General features: G+C 38.9%; 1 protein-coding gene across 3 annotated transcripts in view; it reads right to left on the bottom strand.

Annotated features, from left to right (window-relative positions):
- col11a1a (collagen, type XI, alpha 1a) overlaps positions 1–17,818 on the bottom strand; it is a 69,221-nt gene that overhangs the window by 40,186 nt on the left and 11,217 nt on the right. Inside the window, exons 5-23 of one of the 3 annotated variants that reach the window (XM_004569518.5) lie at positions 14,493–14,615; positions 13,024–13,116; positions 11,842–11,940; positions 10,137–10,421; positions 8,906–8,971; positions 8,538–8,579; positions 8,360–8,422; positions 6,343–6,417; positions 6,126–6,209; positions 5,315–5,371; positions 4,378–4,431; positions 4,219–4,272; positions 3,200–3,253; positions 3,029–3,082; positions 2,125–2,178; positions 1,663–1,707; positions 1,409–1,462; positions 1,270–1,314; positions 493–546 (exon numbers count right to left, since the gene is read on the bottom strand). In XM_004569518.5, the coding sequence (XP_004569575.1) occupies positions 493–546; positions 1,270–1,314; positions 1,409–1,462; positions 1,663–1,707; positions 2,125–2,178; positions 3,029–3,082; positions 3,200–3,253; positions 4,219–4,272; positions 4,378–4,431; positions 5,315–5,371; positions 6,126–6,209; positions 6,343–6,417; positions 8,360–8,422; positions 8,538–8,579; positions 8,906–8,971; positions 10,137–10,421; positions 11,842–11,940; positions 13,024–13,116; positions 14,493–14,615 (1,455 nt within the window). Of the gene's footprint in view, positions 1–492; positions 547–1,269; positions 1,315–1,408; positions 1,463–1,662; positions 1,708–2,124; positions 2,179–3,028; positions 3,083–3,199; positions 3,254–4,218; positions 4,273–4,377; positions 4,432–5,314; positions 5,372–6,125; positions 6,210–6,342; positions 6,418–8,359; positions 8,423–8,537; positions 8,580–8,905; positions 8,972–10,136; positions 10,422–11,841; positions 11,941–12,158; positions 12,321–13,023; positions 13,117–14,492; positions 14,616–17,818 lie in introns of all 3 variants that reach the window. The other 2 variants (XM_004569519.5, XM_004569520.5) reach the window with 2 other exon arrangements.

Genomic DNA, 17,818 nt, shown 5'->3' with positions numbered 1-17,818 from the left:
CAAAGTGATATTTTTCACTGATTTCTCTCTTTCATAAGACCTGCATGTAACAGCACAGTAACACTGCATGAGGCATCTAAGATGTATTTTGTGTAGTCCATCTTTGAGACACTGTTTCACCACATCAACAACATCCGCTGCCACATTATTAAGCTGTCTGAGATTCTCTGACCGCTGCACTTCTCTTTTCCTAGGTCCTTATGAATTCTGCCTCACACTTTTCTTTGACCTCATAATGTTTTCCACTGAAGCACAACATAACACTATCTGATATGTGCTTATATATTTATGTGTGTGTATGTGTGGGTGTGTGTCAGCTTGAAGCAACAGTTGTAGAAGCTTTGCAGGAATTAAACCAACACAAAGACAATGAAAACCAAACCAAACAAATAGTTTTTCTCCTAAGATAAGTCCATGGAAAATATCCCTGCACTGCACTTGTCTTTGCTTGTTTCAGGTGCAGAGATGACACCTCGTGATTGATTCGTTCACCTGTGTCCCAGGGATTCCCTGCTGCCCGGGTGGGCCTGGCTCTCCTTGAGGTCCCTGAAAAAAAAAGAAGACTGTCAAAACTAGACAAGAAACATTATTCCCGGAGCAACTCTCACAAATACAGTGCAGTTGAATTACACCCAGTGTGGCACTGTTAACAGGTGTGCTCTGTCGCCAGGACTATTTACTCTCCAGATCACAAAGAAAAAACAATGATATCTCAGGGGATAAGTTACAGAAGAGTTTAATTAACTAATTGAAATATTTTGGTATGCCTACTTTTCCCAATCTGCTTCATATACTCCAATCTGGAATATAGCTGCCTTTTTACTGAGCTTAATGTATTTTACTTTGGTTACAAAAGCAAAGTCCAAAAAATTCCACTCTTTACTAAAATACCGCAGCATGTTTACTTAGGAGTCCAGGACAGAAATAAATGAAAGAGAGGCTATACTCTTGGTGGACATTTAATTCTCAAAAGCAGCAAAACTTATTAATAACACATTTCTGTAAGTTGTTGTTATTTATATATATTTATCTTAACATAATGTAACTTTTAACACATCTTTAAGATATAATGATCACAGCAGACTCACAACTGAGCACTGAACCTTTGATCTCACAGCTGTGCATTCTACAACCTAAAAGTTAACTTTAACAATGCGCACTGAGTAAAAGCATCTGTATAGTTCAGCCCAGGGTCTGAAGATCTGCAGCACTAAAAGCTGATATGGTCACATGTTGGTGACTATAATAATGAGGAAGCTGTGTTTGTACCATGTTTCCTTTTGGACCTTGAGGACCATCAACTCCAGCAACACCCTGCAGAGGACACATTAAACAAGACTCGTGACCGATCATATTAATTGCAGGCAGTGATACTACATGGGGACATGGTAAAAGTCAGAGTACGTACAGGTGATCCAGGGGGTCCTGGAGGACCACGAGGTCCCAGCAAACCTCTTGGACCCTATGAGGAACAAACGAGTTCAAGTAAACTGAGAATTGTTTTATGGTCATAATATTCATGAATAATTGTCAGAGGGGCACTACTGCCCCTGCTGGATGCTTGTGTTATCTTTTTTAAATGACTTAAGGAAGATCATGTTGCAGCTTGTTGTAATTTCATAGATCTGGGATGGCATGATATAATAAAACCAGGAGCCTTACACTCTCTCCAGCTAATCCTCGAGGCCCAATCTCTCCATCCTCGCCCTGAGGGAAGAAACAGACATAATCAGAGAAAATGAAATATAATGATCTTTACTGAACTTTTAGCGTTTATCATATTAATTCAAATAAACCAGACCAGGAAGTAAACAGTGGCATCTTGCATTATATATTAGTAATCATCACTTTTAATTTTAGGTGCTCAAAATCCTCTATCAGTTACAGCTTATGTTAAACCACTGCAAACATAACTGAATGCACCAACAGCCAGGAGTTGGTTAAGGTAGTTTCATAAGAAGAAAAGGTTAGACACAACCTCCCCTCGTTCCCAGTTCCCAGTCTCAACCCAGCTGCTGCTGCCTGAGGGCTGAGCTGGTGAAGCACATCTGATCTAAATAAGTATGTTGGTGATGCATCTCAGCTGAGTGCAGGTATTTGTGAGATAAAAGAGGAAGCATTTACTCTCTGTCCATCCTCTCCAGGGGCACCTGGGGGTCCCATTGGTCCTGGTTCTCCCTAAGAAAAAGAAGAAAGAGATCAGAAAGACACACAGGTTGAGGTTAATATCTCACATTATGATGTTCTTTTATTTATTTTGTAGAATTTTCTAGTTGGAGCTTTTAATTTGAAAACTACATTAGTGTCCTTTCAAACACTGGTTACTTTTTTGTTTCTTCATCCTTGCATACTAAACACATTATGTTTTCACTTCCTGCTGCATCTCACTATACTGTAAAAGCCTTCATACCAAACCTTTGATGCTATAAACCATTGCTCGGAATGAAACAAATACGACATCATAACACAGATTTCGAATAACCAGGTGACAGGCAGGATGTCGTATTCGACAGTGATTTCATTGGTAATTTTTCAATGTACAAACCAATTACCGAGCTTCAGTGCGTGATTAATGCAGGTACATTAGTGGAAGCCATGTAGCAAATTATAAATTGTTAATCCATTTTCCCCTCTTGGCATAACAGTTCTTCACTCAGCACACTGAAATTTAAGGATGTTACTCAACATGATCTTAGAAAGATACTGAAATTCCAAACTACATCACCCACTACAGCCAACTAAAAGAGATCCAAGATATCCAAACCTTTGGTTATTATTGTAATCTAAGACGGCTAATCCTGTATAACTGAGAGAGTTTGTTTTAATGCCAGTTTTGTGACTTATCACACGAGGAAGCAGTGTTTTGTTCACCTGCTCAAAAACATCTAGAGTTGTTTCTTGGGCAAACGATGCTCTGTTTTATATTTACTCTCAGTGGATAAATCTCACAGCTATTCTAAATCAGAGAGCTCTGCAAAAGGAGCAGACTGCACATGATTTAACGTATGAAGTGCCATATTATGCTCACCCTGTGTCCTTTTTCACCAGGCAGCCCAGGAAGTCCATCAAATCCTCTGTCACCCTGTAAGGAAACAGTACGCAATATTACAAAAGCAATCTTTATATGGACAAGAGCACTTCCACTATTTGCTCTTTTCTAGTGAAATAAACTTTAAATGTTATGTAGCAGCATTTGTACCTTAGAACCTGATTCTCCAGGCATCCCACGGGCACCATCAGCTCCAGCACGACCCTTAAAACAGAAGCGAGATTAAAAATATGAACACAGATTTTGATACCGCGGAGACGTTCAGAACATAACTATGGGATTCTAGATAAGTAAGATAATATTTTTTTTTGTTATATCTGCTTTAAAAACACGCACTTTTCTATTTTGTATTTTAGTATCAGTCTCCTTTTTCATTTCTGTAGAAAACTACCAGCGACTACGTTCTATTTATATCATCAGATAAAATGTCAATATTTGTTTTTTCATTTAGATTTACTCTTCCTGTGAACCAGTTGGCTTCCTGGATGTTGCAAATTCTTACCGATAGATGAAGAAAATGAGTATTTGTTTGGTTGTTATAATCAGTAAATAATGAATTAAAACCAAAGAATATGTTTATTTTTCAGATTTGACTCATTTTTGAAGTGCAGCTTACATTTCTCTTATTAACTCTATCTCCTCCTTGCCTCACTAGTTTTTAGGGAAAACGTTAGAAATGACAGTGCAAGATACATTTCATCCACTGCATCCATACATAACTAGCTTGCATACTGTTTATTTAATTAAGCAATATTTAATCACATTTTGTGACATTAAAATCAGCTAAGGTCCTGCATTTTAATTAAGCTTGTATTACTAACTTGCAAATGACTGGTTTATGTTTATTAGTATCCAATTAGGTCACGATGTTTGGCCCTGCAGAGGGACTGAACCGTGACACTAATTGCACCCTACATTCATAGTCAGTGTTAATGTTTTGGCATTTTCAGACAGATTAACTGCCCAGCCATTGATCCGAGGATTGGAGGGACCACAGGCCTTTAAGCACATCTCAAGCAATTGTTTGTTGGAGTGGAAATAAGCTTCTCAGCTACTGAGGAGAGACGACAAGTACAAACAACCACACAACAAACACAGAGGCATGCAAGCACACACACACACACACACACACTGCAGTGCGAGTGCTGGAGGTGAGTGAGTTCACTCACCCGCTTGCCTGCCTTGCCAGGCTGCCCTGGGGGACCTTGGGTGCCACGAGGACCCTGTAAAAGCACATGAGGACCAGTTTGGTGATCAGCAGCACTATTTGTTTCTCAGTTTGTGTGAAATGTTTTCACTCATTCATTAAGTCATAACTTATCCCTCACCTGAGGACCAGGGTCTCCACTTTCACCTTTCAATCCAGAAATGCCAGGTGGACCCTAAAGTAAGAGAACACAAACCAAGCATGCTTATATATACACATCTTTTCAAGCTTTTTTCACAGTTTCCTTCAGGAAAGATTATGGAAAACAGTTCTTTAAAAAAACAGCAGATGGCGACATTTTACAGCACTCAAACCATATACCAATGCTCATCAAAATAAACATCACTGCACCGATTATTTTTAAGCACAAATTGGCACATATGATATTATAAACTGCAAGACACTCCTATCAGATTTTTGAATCATGGATTATATCCACCTGGCTTAAACGCTGATCTTTATTTGCTGCAAACAATCAGCTTCTAAACGCTTTGTGCCAAGTTAGAGTTCAAACTTATTTGCAAGACTAGCCTGATAGCTCCAGGTCTAGCTGGCACCAGAGGCCTAAGATTACACATACAGGTACAGTGATAGATCGGTGTTTTATCTGGCATTCATCTCTGGGCAAGTCTTTTGTAGGGTCTTTTCCTGGAGATAAGCTGTGGATCTTGTATCAACAAGCCCAAGAAAAAAAAAGTTTGCCCAGTTGCAATATGTAAAGCAGCTGTTAACATGTGTGTTTTTCCTCTGTTTCACTGAGCAACAAAAAAAACGTACTACTCTGTATTTGATTGTACTTTCTTCTAGTACCAACAGTACAAAGAAAAATGCACAAGCAACAAAAGAAGATATTTTATAATTCAATCTAATAAAACACTGCATTTTTAAAAATATGCATTTGATTAACTTGATCTTGAATACTTGTTCCAGATATATACAATGGCTGTAAATGACAACTTTAATGAATACAATAAACACAAAACTATGAATAATAAACATATTTAGAGATTGAAGAGCTGTGTTGCAGCATAAATTCCACAGGATAAATTCTCACTCACCACTGGCCCCGATCTTCCCGTCAAACCCATTGGCCCAGGGGGTCCTCTCATAGCCAGCTGCAGGTATGGGCACAGACAAGAGCAAGGTCAAATTTCACTGAGGCAAAAAAAACATTCATAATACTTTTTGCAAACTGCATAAACAGCACATGACGCATATCTTTATGCATTTTTCAGAATTTTCCTTCCCATTTTACATATTTTGATAGTCTGTTTTCTAGTATCCTGGCATGTCTGCACTTAATAATCCTTTTTTTTTTGGTCTTGGTTAAGAAAGTTGTGGCGCTGCTCACACTACATGATCACTACATCCTATTCTGAGATGCCTCTCATCTGGACTGCAGTAAACATTCTTTATCATCCTCCAGTTGCTGTCTCATTGTGATGACTTTAACATTTAATAATCAGATTTAGCAATTATTCGGTTTACCTGTTCAGTTATTGGGTCTAAAGTGAATTGTCTCTTTTTCTAAGTGCCCATCTCCTCTTCCACAAAGATGCAAAGACTACACCTGTTTCTTAGCCCACCCACAGACGCTGAGCCCCTGAAGTATTTTTAACAGTCTCTCCTGCCTGTCCACCTGTTCAAAGTGGCCTTTTCATGCTGTTGCTCTTTAGCCCACTCGGCATGTCTCCTTTTAGCCCCACAAGGACAACAAAATGCAGCACAACCCCTCCTCACCAAAATGCTGTCTCTGTCTTCCTTCCCCTCCTTTCCCCCTACAGCTCTATGTAGCCAGCAAGAGGGGGTAGGGGTTTGTCCACAGCCTTTTGGTTTCCCTGTGGCTTTTAAAATGTTGTTTCTACTTACTCTAGCCTGTGAAAGGATCGCCTGCGCCTGGGCTTCTTGGGCCGACACCACTGGACCCTTCTCACCATCCCCGCCGAAACGGAACTGTTGGACACACACAGACAGCGCATTTTGTTCAGCTCACTCTGTCATCACTACGCAATATCCTAAAAATGATCTTGGTTATGGATATATGATAAGTTTGGATGGAATGTAGTTCTGCTGTATGAGCACTTACTGGAAGCATCAGCATGGTACCAGGGGGCCCCGGCAAACCGTCAGCACCAGGCAGACCAGGGCGTCCAGGAGGACCCTGTGATACAGAAGAGGCAAAAAATTATTAATAGCATCAACATTGAAAACAAATTATGGCACGTGAAAAAAGTGTAAAAAATACATTTCCATAGCTGGTTATGTTTATAACATCTAACCATTAGCAAATCAGTTGTGGCAAAAGCTCTCTGGCAGTTTCCTGTGGACTTTGTCACATCTTTGTTGCCACTGTCGCCAAAGTGCTTGCTCATAGGGGGTCATAGGATTGTTGGGTTTTTCTCTGTATCTATTATTGTGCGATCTACTGGAAAAATATAAAGCGCCTTGAAGCGACTTTTGTTGTGATTTGGCGCTATAGAAATAAAATTGAATTGAATGGAATTGAATCTTTGTATGTACTACCATTTATATTTTGGCTGAATTCAAGAATTTATGATGGTACAGATCGCTAAAATGACTCAAACACGAGGGGGTGGAAAGCAAATTTATACAAAATGTAAAAACATAATTATCTATATGCTCTGCACTTTCATCAGTGCACCCTGTGACTCTGTATGTGTGTGTGTTGACACTTAAACAAAATGATTGCCTTTACTAATTTGCTGGGTGTTTATATATCTCTCTGTCGATCTATAGATTTTAACTAAACTGCATAGTTCATGTTCAGATTAAGGCTCTGGTCAAAGATGGGTTACACTGACCCTCACTGAGTACTTTTTTTCCTCTTCCCAGATTACAGCCCTGTTTGACATTTTTTACATTTTCTGTCCATCTGTAACTACATAATAAGTATCTTTATCTGAGCTACAAAATTACAATTTTTACCCGACACACTGATGTAGCTAGTGTGGCTGTAATCATGTGTCTGTGTATGTGTGTGTCATCACGGCAAAAAGGCAGACGCGCAGATACCTGCTATACCAGGATTCACAGCAATTTGCTGCGTGTTTGTTTGTCCATATGTCTGTAGACAGGCTGTGTCATGACAGCATCAAAACTATACTATTTACATTCGGGACACTGTTTAGGTGTATAGATGGCAACAAGAAGATGGCAACTTTACAATATATATAGACTAGTTTGATGTTGGACACACAAAACTACTGAATCTCTACTCAGGTGATTTATTACTTTTTTTGCTCCTTTTTAGTTTAAGTTTTAATCTTATATTGTGCTATTTCTATTCATATCATTAACATAAATGCTTAATTGCACAGATACTAGGAGTGTCCATCGGTGAGCAACACAACCATCTGCAATCCAAAACTAACAACCTTTTTTCCATCTTTTCTTTTTAGCCGTATTTGTGCACATGTGTGAGCGTGCAGCAGAACTGTGGAACAGTTGGTTTTAAGACTTTTATAACAATACTTTACATCTCAGGTATAGTCTCACTCACCTTGGCTATTGCTGCTTATGCTAATGATGAGCAGCAAGGAAGTGAAAATAACAGCTCAAGACTATTTCTGTCTACTGACAATAATCTATTAATACACTTTCAAGTGCACTATTGTAGAAATGAATGACTGTCAGAGTTTGAATGTGCTAAAACTTGCTTTTAACCATTCTTACAACAAGAAGTTTAATTTCAGTGAACTGTGTGTAGCACAAGTAATGCCCCCAAGATCACTAGTGTTTGATATTCATATTAACTTTTAATGGTAAGCTACACACAGTTCATTCAGTATTATTCTCAATGCAGTTTTCAATGCAATTAGTGTGCTATAAAATTTCTATTCCTCACACTGCCTTCCTTTCACATATAAAACACTGACACAGATCGTTATTCTTCAACGCGTAAATGAAGTCTACCAATAAATGAACCTATAACAAAATAATTTCACTAATTCGGAGTGTCTATTAAGCTGTCCAGACATTCATTTTCTGAAAGAGTATAACCGGAAAGAACATAGATGAATTCAGAATTCAGAGTAAATCCACATAAAAAACTATGAGCTTGGAGACATAAATGATAAACCTACCCTGTCCCCAGGATCTCCAGAGGTGCCTGGGGGTCCTTGTAGGCCTGCTGGTCCTGGAAGACCCTGAATAAGCAAAACAAAGTTAGCAGACCAACGGAGTGTCAACTCAGGAAATTCTGACAAGAGTTGATAATTTCGCATAATTAGGTCTCTTTTTTTCCCAAAAAAATATACTCACTGCTGGGCCGGGGGGTCCTGGTGGTCCTTCAATTAGCATGCCCTTAAAATACAAGCAAAGTGTTTATCACCACAAATAGTGGGATATGCAAAAGCAGTATCATAGATAAGTTCCAGATTAGATAATAATAGGAAAAAATTGTGTTCTGGAGATGTTTAGATAGCACTGCAATGGGATCTTTAAAGAAGTATATAAATAAAACTGTGGTTTGGGTTTGTCACTATTTCGTTTGGGTTTAATATGATTTAAAGTTCTAATAAAAGTGAGACTGCTCGCTCTGAGAATAACATTTTTCTAAAAAATATGTGTACCAGGAAAGTGATAATAAGTCATAATATTTGGACAATTATCGACTTTTTGGAGCTTACAGGTTCAATCACAGCCGGCTCGCCCTTCTCTCCCTTCTGTCCAAAGCCTGCTACGGAACCAGCGACCTGCAGTTAAGCAAGAAAAGTGGAGGCAGTTTTATAAATGTAAAGCTAAACCATGGAGCAGTTATTCTCCACAGGTACAAATAGCACTAGACTAAGTAAATCATGGATAATACAAAGCGAGACATTAACAAACACTAACAAAGAAGAAGGGTAATCCTCATGAGCGACAACGGACCTCTGCATGCTTGAAATGGAGTCGTGCTGTCATTGCATCGTCACTGAGCAGTGTGGTTAATAAATGATCACCCAATATAACATACCAGCGGTTATCTATGTAAATTTAGTATATTTTATTTCCCATTATTTTTCCAACATTGCAATTTAGCAAATACACATGAGTAGCTGAACATAACAAATGTATAATATGAGTAAGTTCTTCCTTATGGAGGTGGAGAAGGTGTGGTGAGATTAGAAGGTGCAAGTCTGGGTGAGCTGTGTGTGAGATGGGTAGTAAAAGGCATATAAGGCCTCATCTTAACATTCTACAGTATCAATACCCAAAGGCGCACAGACACATAATGCACTTAATGGAGTCTGGTTGTGTACATTTAGCACAAAGTTGGGGCCAAATTTTCCAACATAGACACAAAATGAGGAGTTATGTTAATTTATATGGTCTTTATACTGACTAAATAACATACTGTGACAAACTGTTGATTAGTAAAGTCTGCATGTTCTTTACAACTGTGTGGGTGCACTATGCAGACAGCTGCCTACGATTTATAGGCTAATTGCAGTCCACAGTGAGACGAGCAGAGGGAGGGATCACAGCCAGCTGCTGAAAGATGAGGTGGGTAGGGAGGTGCAATAGGCCTTGTTTGGTATCAGTGGGTGTAGGCTGGGTCAGCATACACTGATTAAAAGATGTGTATGGAATAAGTGTCTGTGCTATGTTAAATAGAAATCCACCTTAATAACAAAAACTATAGCGAAATAGATGCATGCATAGTCCCTATGACCGCTGAATCACCAGACACACACTGTTGAAACAGCAGCAGATCACCTGATTCCACACTTAACGTGTCAATGACGCATTTCCCATGCCAAGCAACAAACAAAGAAGACGTGCACTGAAGGACTAAGTGAAACCACGACACACAGAGTCTCTAATGCATGCTGTTCATGCGCACACCCGTCAGTCACCAGGTCCGGGTGTGATACTTACAGTACTCTCCGAAACATCGGTTTCAGCAGCGACCCCAGGCCCCACCTCATCATCGTAGGTCGCCTCAGGTTTAGGCAGGGCTGTGCCATACTCATCATACGCCCCATAATCATACAACCTGCTGTCAACCTCGCCCAAGTCATACTGGTTTAGGTCATACTCCTTAAAGTCATATGCGTCCGCACCAGTATCCAAGGTGTCCTGTGCTTCTGCAACAACGGTGGGCTCTGGAGCAACGTGAGTGGCCTCGGTGACATATGCACCGACAACATCTTCCTCCTCAGCCTTTCATGTGTTAACCAAGCCAAGGGGGTGGGGATAATAGTGAGCAACCAAGGAAATGACAATGTTAGTTAAGCGACTGAGGTAAAATAATCCATTTTAAGATGTTATTAAAGAAAATTGCAAGTTCATTCAACAGGAAATGCAGAAAAGAAAAGAAATGGTAACACTTCACTTATTTTGAATACCATATTGTCAATCTTAGATTATCTTTAATGTGAGAAAAACAACTACACTCTTTTCACTCTTCAATATATCACTCCATTACAGCCAAGTACTGTGATATATGTATTTCAATAAATTGACTTGTTATACCAGAAAAAAAGGAATAAATAAAGTGTTACCATGATAACAAAACATAATCATTATCAGTTTGGCAATCATAGATATAAAGAAAGGCTTGATGTTATCCGAGCCTGCTTTTCTCTCTCATCGTATGGCCGTTCTGTAAATGGCATACTGATGCAAAAAGCAAAGAAAGGCTCAAACAGATGTCACTAAAGACATCAGCAACTTGCAAAAACATCAAATTATTTGAAGTGAAGTAACTGAAACGCAAATAAAATCAAAATTAGCAAATCAATTTCTATTAAAATGTTTTAGCCACAGCGATTTTCACCACAACCACGATTACCTGGCACAATAGTGCTTTTCAAACACAGTGGTGATCGCTGTGGATTTAGTTCTAGAGCAAGACAAAGTGGATGCAATTACACTTGCTGTGGACATTTAGGCAAATTAAGCATTAAAATAATCACATCAACTTTGTCAAAAACTGCAGTATACAATGCACAGTCATAGCTGGCTGTGAGCGTTAAGCCTTTTGATCATAGTTCTTTTCAAGGTAATAAGAACAAATAGTGACCAACACAAGGCTCATGTTGTGATGGACAACAGGAAATTTTATTTTTTGTTTAGCAGATAATCTCTGCTAAATAATTTACAATCAGTATTTTTGGATGACACAGCTTCTGCCATACAAACACACACACATATGTATATATATATATATATACACACACACACACACACATATGTATATATATATATATATATACACACACACACACACACACATATGTATATATACGAGCTAACTAAGCTAACCCGTTGATGCCGTGCAGCCCCACAAACGGGGCAATCCTCGCTAATGGAGATTTGCCGCGTTAATGCGGTTACAGCGTAATTTTTATGAGATCAACACTGACAGCACTAATATATATGTATATATATGTTTGTGTGTGTGTATTTTTGTTTTTAAGCATTTAAAATTATCCTCTGTCCATCAATTCAAAGGTCAAAAGACAGAGATTCACTGACTTGAATCTCCATGTCTTTGTCATATCATACCAGGCACTTCCTTGGGTAAAATCCTGGTTCATACTCCCCAAAATAACTAACACAGAAGTGAGTTGAAAATTACCTCATAGGGTCCACTCGTGGCAAAGGGGGACTGAGTGTGAGTACCATCTACAGTTCCGTAGTCAATGTCTGTATTGTAATCTCCTTCTAAATTGTTTATCTGAGTCATGTTGAAAAAAGCAAAGAAGAATAAAGGTTAGCATAAAAGCTCAGACTAGAGGTTATTTGCTGAGGTCTTCTCAAGCTGACTGAAGTCGCTGCTACCTCTACACTGAGAAGGTTAGCGAGGCTGAAATCTGCCATCACAGATTTTCCCTTCTGAATTCAGGGCGGGAAGATCTTGATGGGATGTTCTCTAATCTCGAAATGAATTTTTACCCTAATATCGCCTCGGTGTTGCTCCGGTGCTGTAGCCTGGTAGCCAGGCATCTGATGTTTCTTCTTAGTGGAATACTTTTTAGCTTTTAAGGGCTTGGGCTTAGTTTTACTGGGGGGCTTTCTGGTCATCTTCTTTTTCGAGGACAGACTACGTTTCTTTCTCTGGAAGAGGTGACGGTGATAAATAATACCAAACATGGAAAATGGAAAATGGAAATGATTTGAAGCCACACTCCTTGATTGATGTACAGTATTTTTTCAATACAATTGTGTTTCCAGAAGCAGCTGGATACACAGTACTTGGTCTGCACGTATCACTTTACATATTGTTCATGCAGATCAACTAAAAAGGGCTGCAACTGGAGCCCTGATCATGTTAATACTACTGCGTGACAGTTGGGTAGAACAGGGTGCTGTACAACAATCAAGGACTGAGCTGTTCATGTGACACACAGGAACGATTTTAGGACACAGTCAGGCACAAGCGCACAAAAAACAAATAAATAAATGCATAGATATGAAATCCACAGAAGAGTACAGAGTTGCTGATATTCCACAGTGTATACAGTACTTTCAAAGATATGCTGGAAATTCACTTAAAGCAGATGGCATTCCAAGAGAAGGCTGTAGACAGACAAGACGGGACTAGCACACTGTGTATGTTTGCATCCACATTCAAATTTACACCTGCAGTACTGCACACTAAGGGCATGATCTCAATATTTTCATGTCGCAGGGCAAGTCGACCTTTTTAGCTTTGACATGAATGTAAACATAACAGTGGGACACGGAGACAATACACGAAAGAACCAAAATCTAAATGAGACAGCGCAAAAACATCTTGTCCTTCGCTTTTTCCATTTACCTGCGGCTCAAAATCATCATAGGTTGGACTGGTTTCTGTCGTTCCCTCTGAATACTCATCAAACACAGAGTAATCTAAATCATCAGTAGTGTACTGGAGAGGATGACAGAGGAGGGAGAGAGGTTTTCATGTTAGCAATAGCAAGACACATCTTCTTTCAACTTCTTTCAACAAGAAAATGACACACATAATTTAAATCAGCTTCATCATCCGATGTGTTTAAACAGCAAACAGTTAGAAAATATGCTTGAGGTAAGGTGTTGACAGTTCAACTACATTAAGCATTATCTGAACTGCTACAAGACACACAATGTAATGCAATGTTATATTCCATTATAGTGTATGCATGAAAATTATATGTATATTTTATAGCTAATATTTTTTATGATGGTCTCTTCAAATAACAATGAGTTGCTAAATTAAATAGTAGTCTTATTTTAGGAAACTAATACTGAATCTAGCAATACAGGTTTGACCTACAAGCAAACAGGTGGGGATGGTGTCAAATCTCATAAAACAGAGAAAAACAACAGAGACTAAATTACAAGCAGCATTTCAGGGACATCGTAATAGAAATTTCTCACAGAAGTCATGTAAATTATACACGACAGGACTTCTAAGATCAGCTGGAATACCTGGTCTGATTAAAAAAAATAAAAGTGGAACTATTATATAGCAGTTCCTTATTAAGGAGTGATGGTGACTTTTGAACTTTAATTTGCAGTCTCAACATGATGCCTTCATGGTTAAATGATTAAAATATTAAGGCAGGTAGAATTTCTTTTAGCAGTTACTAATTGATCAAAAACAGGTAGATCACACTTATATTGGCCCTTAAGGTACAAATACACCTTCCAGGACATCGCTGTGGCCAGATGTACAGCAGCTTCTGACATGACTGTGTATTCACCAATGAATAATCAATAGTGCAATTTATGGCATCTTTCTGAGTATGTGAAAAAATAAAGGGCAGGTTTTGGACAGCTCCAGATAACCGAGAATTCATGGATGTGTTGGATAAATATATCTGTATTGTACTGAACACAAATGGAAAATCAGCCAATCAGTACTCTTTTACTCCTTATTTGTATAGTCTGCAACAAAAATACAACATTGCAGTAGTAGTAGAAGTTTTAGTCATGATTATTAAATCCTAACAGCTTTGCATGTCTGTCGGTATGTCAGCATGCATCACTCTAGTGCAAATGATGAACTGATTCTCCAGGATCATAAACCTTTAGGTTTGTGAAACAGTGAAAGATCAAGTCAAAGCATTGCACTTTACCCTGGGGAGTATTTCCCAATATCGAATTTATTTTAATACATTAAAATATAAAAAGAAGGGTAATTAAGGCTTTAAAACATCTAAGCCCCTCCTCTGTCACAGTTTAGTTTATATTCCTATTTTTATGTTAGCTACTATGGTTGATTTGTGGAATCTCCACCACCCTCCCTGGTGGTTGCCTGACCTCTTCTGGCTCCTGTGCCTGCAAAGAATCGCTGAGGGCAGTGTCACAGTCTGGGCTGTAATGTTCACAGTAGTCGTATGCTGCTTTGGGATCCTCTACAATCAGAAGCTGCTGGATGTCCCCCTGCAGAAAACAGAAAAACAGAAAAAATAAGCAAATTTCTACCACACATGAATTTCTTTGCCAGCTTTAAAAATATACAGTCAACATCTGAAATCCTTATTTCGTTGCATGTTAATTTGCATGAATATTACTAGTACTGACAACTCCCTAAAGGATTATGAAACCTGATCACTACCTCCCTGACAAGGCAATGCTGTACCCAGGCCTACTGGCATGAGGGTCATGCCTCATCTTGCTCACAGACTCACACAACATCCACACACACTGTGTAAAGTGGAATAAATGAAAATCTTAAATTATAGACACTTATAGAGTCTGGCAGAGTAGAGTCTTGTATGATTAAACAGCTTGAAGCACAGACCACAGAATCCACACCGACAAGGCGCAGGGAGGAAACCGAGTTCAGACACTGGGAAATTATTGTTATCAGCACTGGATTTTACCTCAGGAAAAATAAATAAACGAGTATCATCAAGACACAAGAAACACCTGGTGTAGTCGTGTGTTTTACTATAAATATAAAAGACTTTATACTCAGTACAACAACTATAGTGAACGAAAGATAAGAAAATGAAATGCAAACAATCCTGGCAATGCAGTATTTCTGTTTTTATCCCACATATGCCTTATCACATGTGCACAGGGAATATACATTGAGAAAAATAAAATTTAAGTGTCATTTGTGGTTTTGATCATTTAATTCTAACTTCATATCCTGCCACAGCACACAGCTTTTTTACACCACTTCAAAAAATAAAAAACATATTTGCCAAAAATTTTGGGTACGTAAAAAGCAAACACAAGAATCTTTGTTTCCCCTCGAATCCTTGTTCACAAGTCAGCCAGCTATCTGACTCAAACTCAGTATTTTCTGATTTGCCTAGCAAACCCACAAGACGACATGTTTACCCATAAAGTCGATTGTAGTGAGTGTCGAAAGGCAATTGTGTTACAGCTCAGCTGACCGCTAAATAAAGACAACCAATTAAGCAAAATTTGTATTGCACACAGTTTTAAGTTCCTAAAACACAAACAAAGGTAGATTTCAAACATGATTTATGAATGTTTACTGTGTGACCGGATACCGCAACGCTTGACACCACTCCAGCACTGCCAAGCCCTTGGTCTTATAGCCAAATCAAACAGTTTTTTTCTTTGGCGTCTAGAACTGCTTGAACTGAGTCTCTGCAGACTGACTTTGTGCATCTACACGCTACACCACCACTGAACCAATGGCTGGGTGAAGGGTGTTGGATCTGAGGCAGCTCACAGGTACAATCCCAACATATCTGTGTCAGCAGAGGCACTATAGGTCGAAGAGCAGAACAGAGTATTGGAAGTCAGACAGAAGAGGAATCAAGGAAGCTGAAACTTGGCAGGAGAATGTGTTTGTGTGTCTGTGTGCACGTTTGTGTGTGCATGCATGAACTCTCCTTTTGTTAAAAAAACAGATCTATGGATCCTTGACATGTACCTCAGAATAAACATCAATGTGTTAGGGCTTGCTCCGTGTATAACGATCCATCCGCATCGTGTTTGACTGCATCACTTTGGCAGTCCAGAGAATCCTGCCTATGTTTCTGAATGTAGGAATGCATTTGTAAAAATTAAACCTCATACTGTCAGTTTAAAGTTAAACACACTGCAACTGCACACAAAAGTCTATCTGATGTACCATAGAAAGCATCTTCTCTGTCTCTGGTTCTTCTAGCTACTGCAGTTGCTCCATTCCTTGGACTGCCAAACATCTGATCTTATCTGTCATGCCTAATTCAAACTTTCTGTTTTATTAGGCTAGTCACAACATTTCTGCTCATGCCAAGTCATTACACTACATATATTACATTTTAGTAGCCACACTCTTGGATCGCACAGTGGGACAATTAAATAGCTGTACCCACAGTGTCTGAAAGATACCACACAACTAAGCTTTTAGTAACCACTCAGTACCAAGGTCCGGTCTCTTCCCTCTAAGGACACAAATGGAGACAAACAATAGCAGCAAAATGCCAGACACAGAGCCCAAACACACATTTATAAAGCTTAAGGGTGATGTCTTTTTGTTTAGTTTGATTTAACATACCTGTCTGTGTATACATTTACAAATAAAAAATTAACTTGTGTTATCATTTGAAGACATTTGCCATATTGTTCATTAAATCAAAATTTTACTTGTATAATGATCATTGAACAGCTATAAATCAAGCCTGGAAAGAGATTTGTGTGTGCCTCAGTCCAAGTGTTTTGGGGGAGGGGACTCAATAAAAAAAGGTAAGATCAAGCTTTCTCCTGAATCAAGCTGACATGTATTACCTCACATGTGTCACCATAAGACCAACAGTGAATGCTTGAACCCTGATTTGAGTCAGCTGTAATTAGTCCACGTCTGAGAGCCACCCTTCTGCACACAAATAGGTTGTGGAGACATGGTGTTCTCACTCAAAACCAGCTCAGCACAATTAGTAAACTTCTGACTGCGTCATGACCAACATATTCAACAATAGTTATAATTAGAAAAAAAATGATCAAAGATGGGCATTCACAATCAAGAACACCAGTAAAGTTTTAATAGATAAAAACATTTTAAATTAAATTTAAGATTTTATTCTTGGAGACTGCTGGGATGATAAATGTTGAAGCAAATCTATATGAATCATCTCATCATCAATATACCTGCCAAGTTCTTCTTTCATCTCTCAGGTATAAACCGAAATCCCACAGACAGCTTCTTCCTTTAACGGTTCATTAAAATGTCTTTCCAGTAAATAATAAGACTGCTGCAGACCTGCATTACAAACAAGAGCCAAACCACAAAACCAAGACAAGGTAAGAGAGAAACTAATATTAAATCTGGAAAGTAACACCATGAGGGCTCCAGAGACAGACGGGGATTTAGAGAGAGCAGCTGGGATGGTAAAAGATGTTTTGTACTGGGAAACACCTGGGAAGAGTTACACCACAGTTCTAAGCCTGTCTTCTAATGTGGACTGCTGAGAAAAAAAGGGGTGAAAAAAGCCAAAGCAACTTGGAGTAAAGCCAGAACTCCAAAATATGCCCCTCCTGGCTACAGAATACATCTGTGCAGCATGGAAGCAAGCCCATGAGGTTATACATTAATGACTGCACTGTTAGAGGTCAATAAGAAAAGGGAGGGCATGAATAAGAGCAGTGGGACTAAGATCAACAGCTGATACTTGTCAGTC

The sequence above is a fragment of the Maylandia zebra genome, linkage group LG9 (genome assembly GCF_041146795.1).
Source record: "Maylandia zebra isolate NMK-2024a linkage group LG9, Mzebra_GT3a, whole genome shotgun sequence".
Lineage (NCBI taxonomy): Eukaryota > Metazoa > Chordata > Actinopteri > Cichliformes > Cichlidae > Maylandia > Maylandia zebra.
This window is presented reverse-complemented; position numbering and strand designations above follow the sequence as displayed.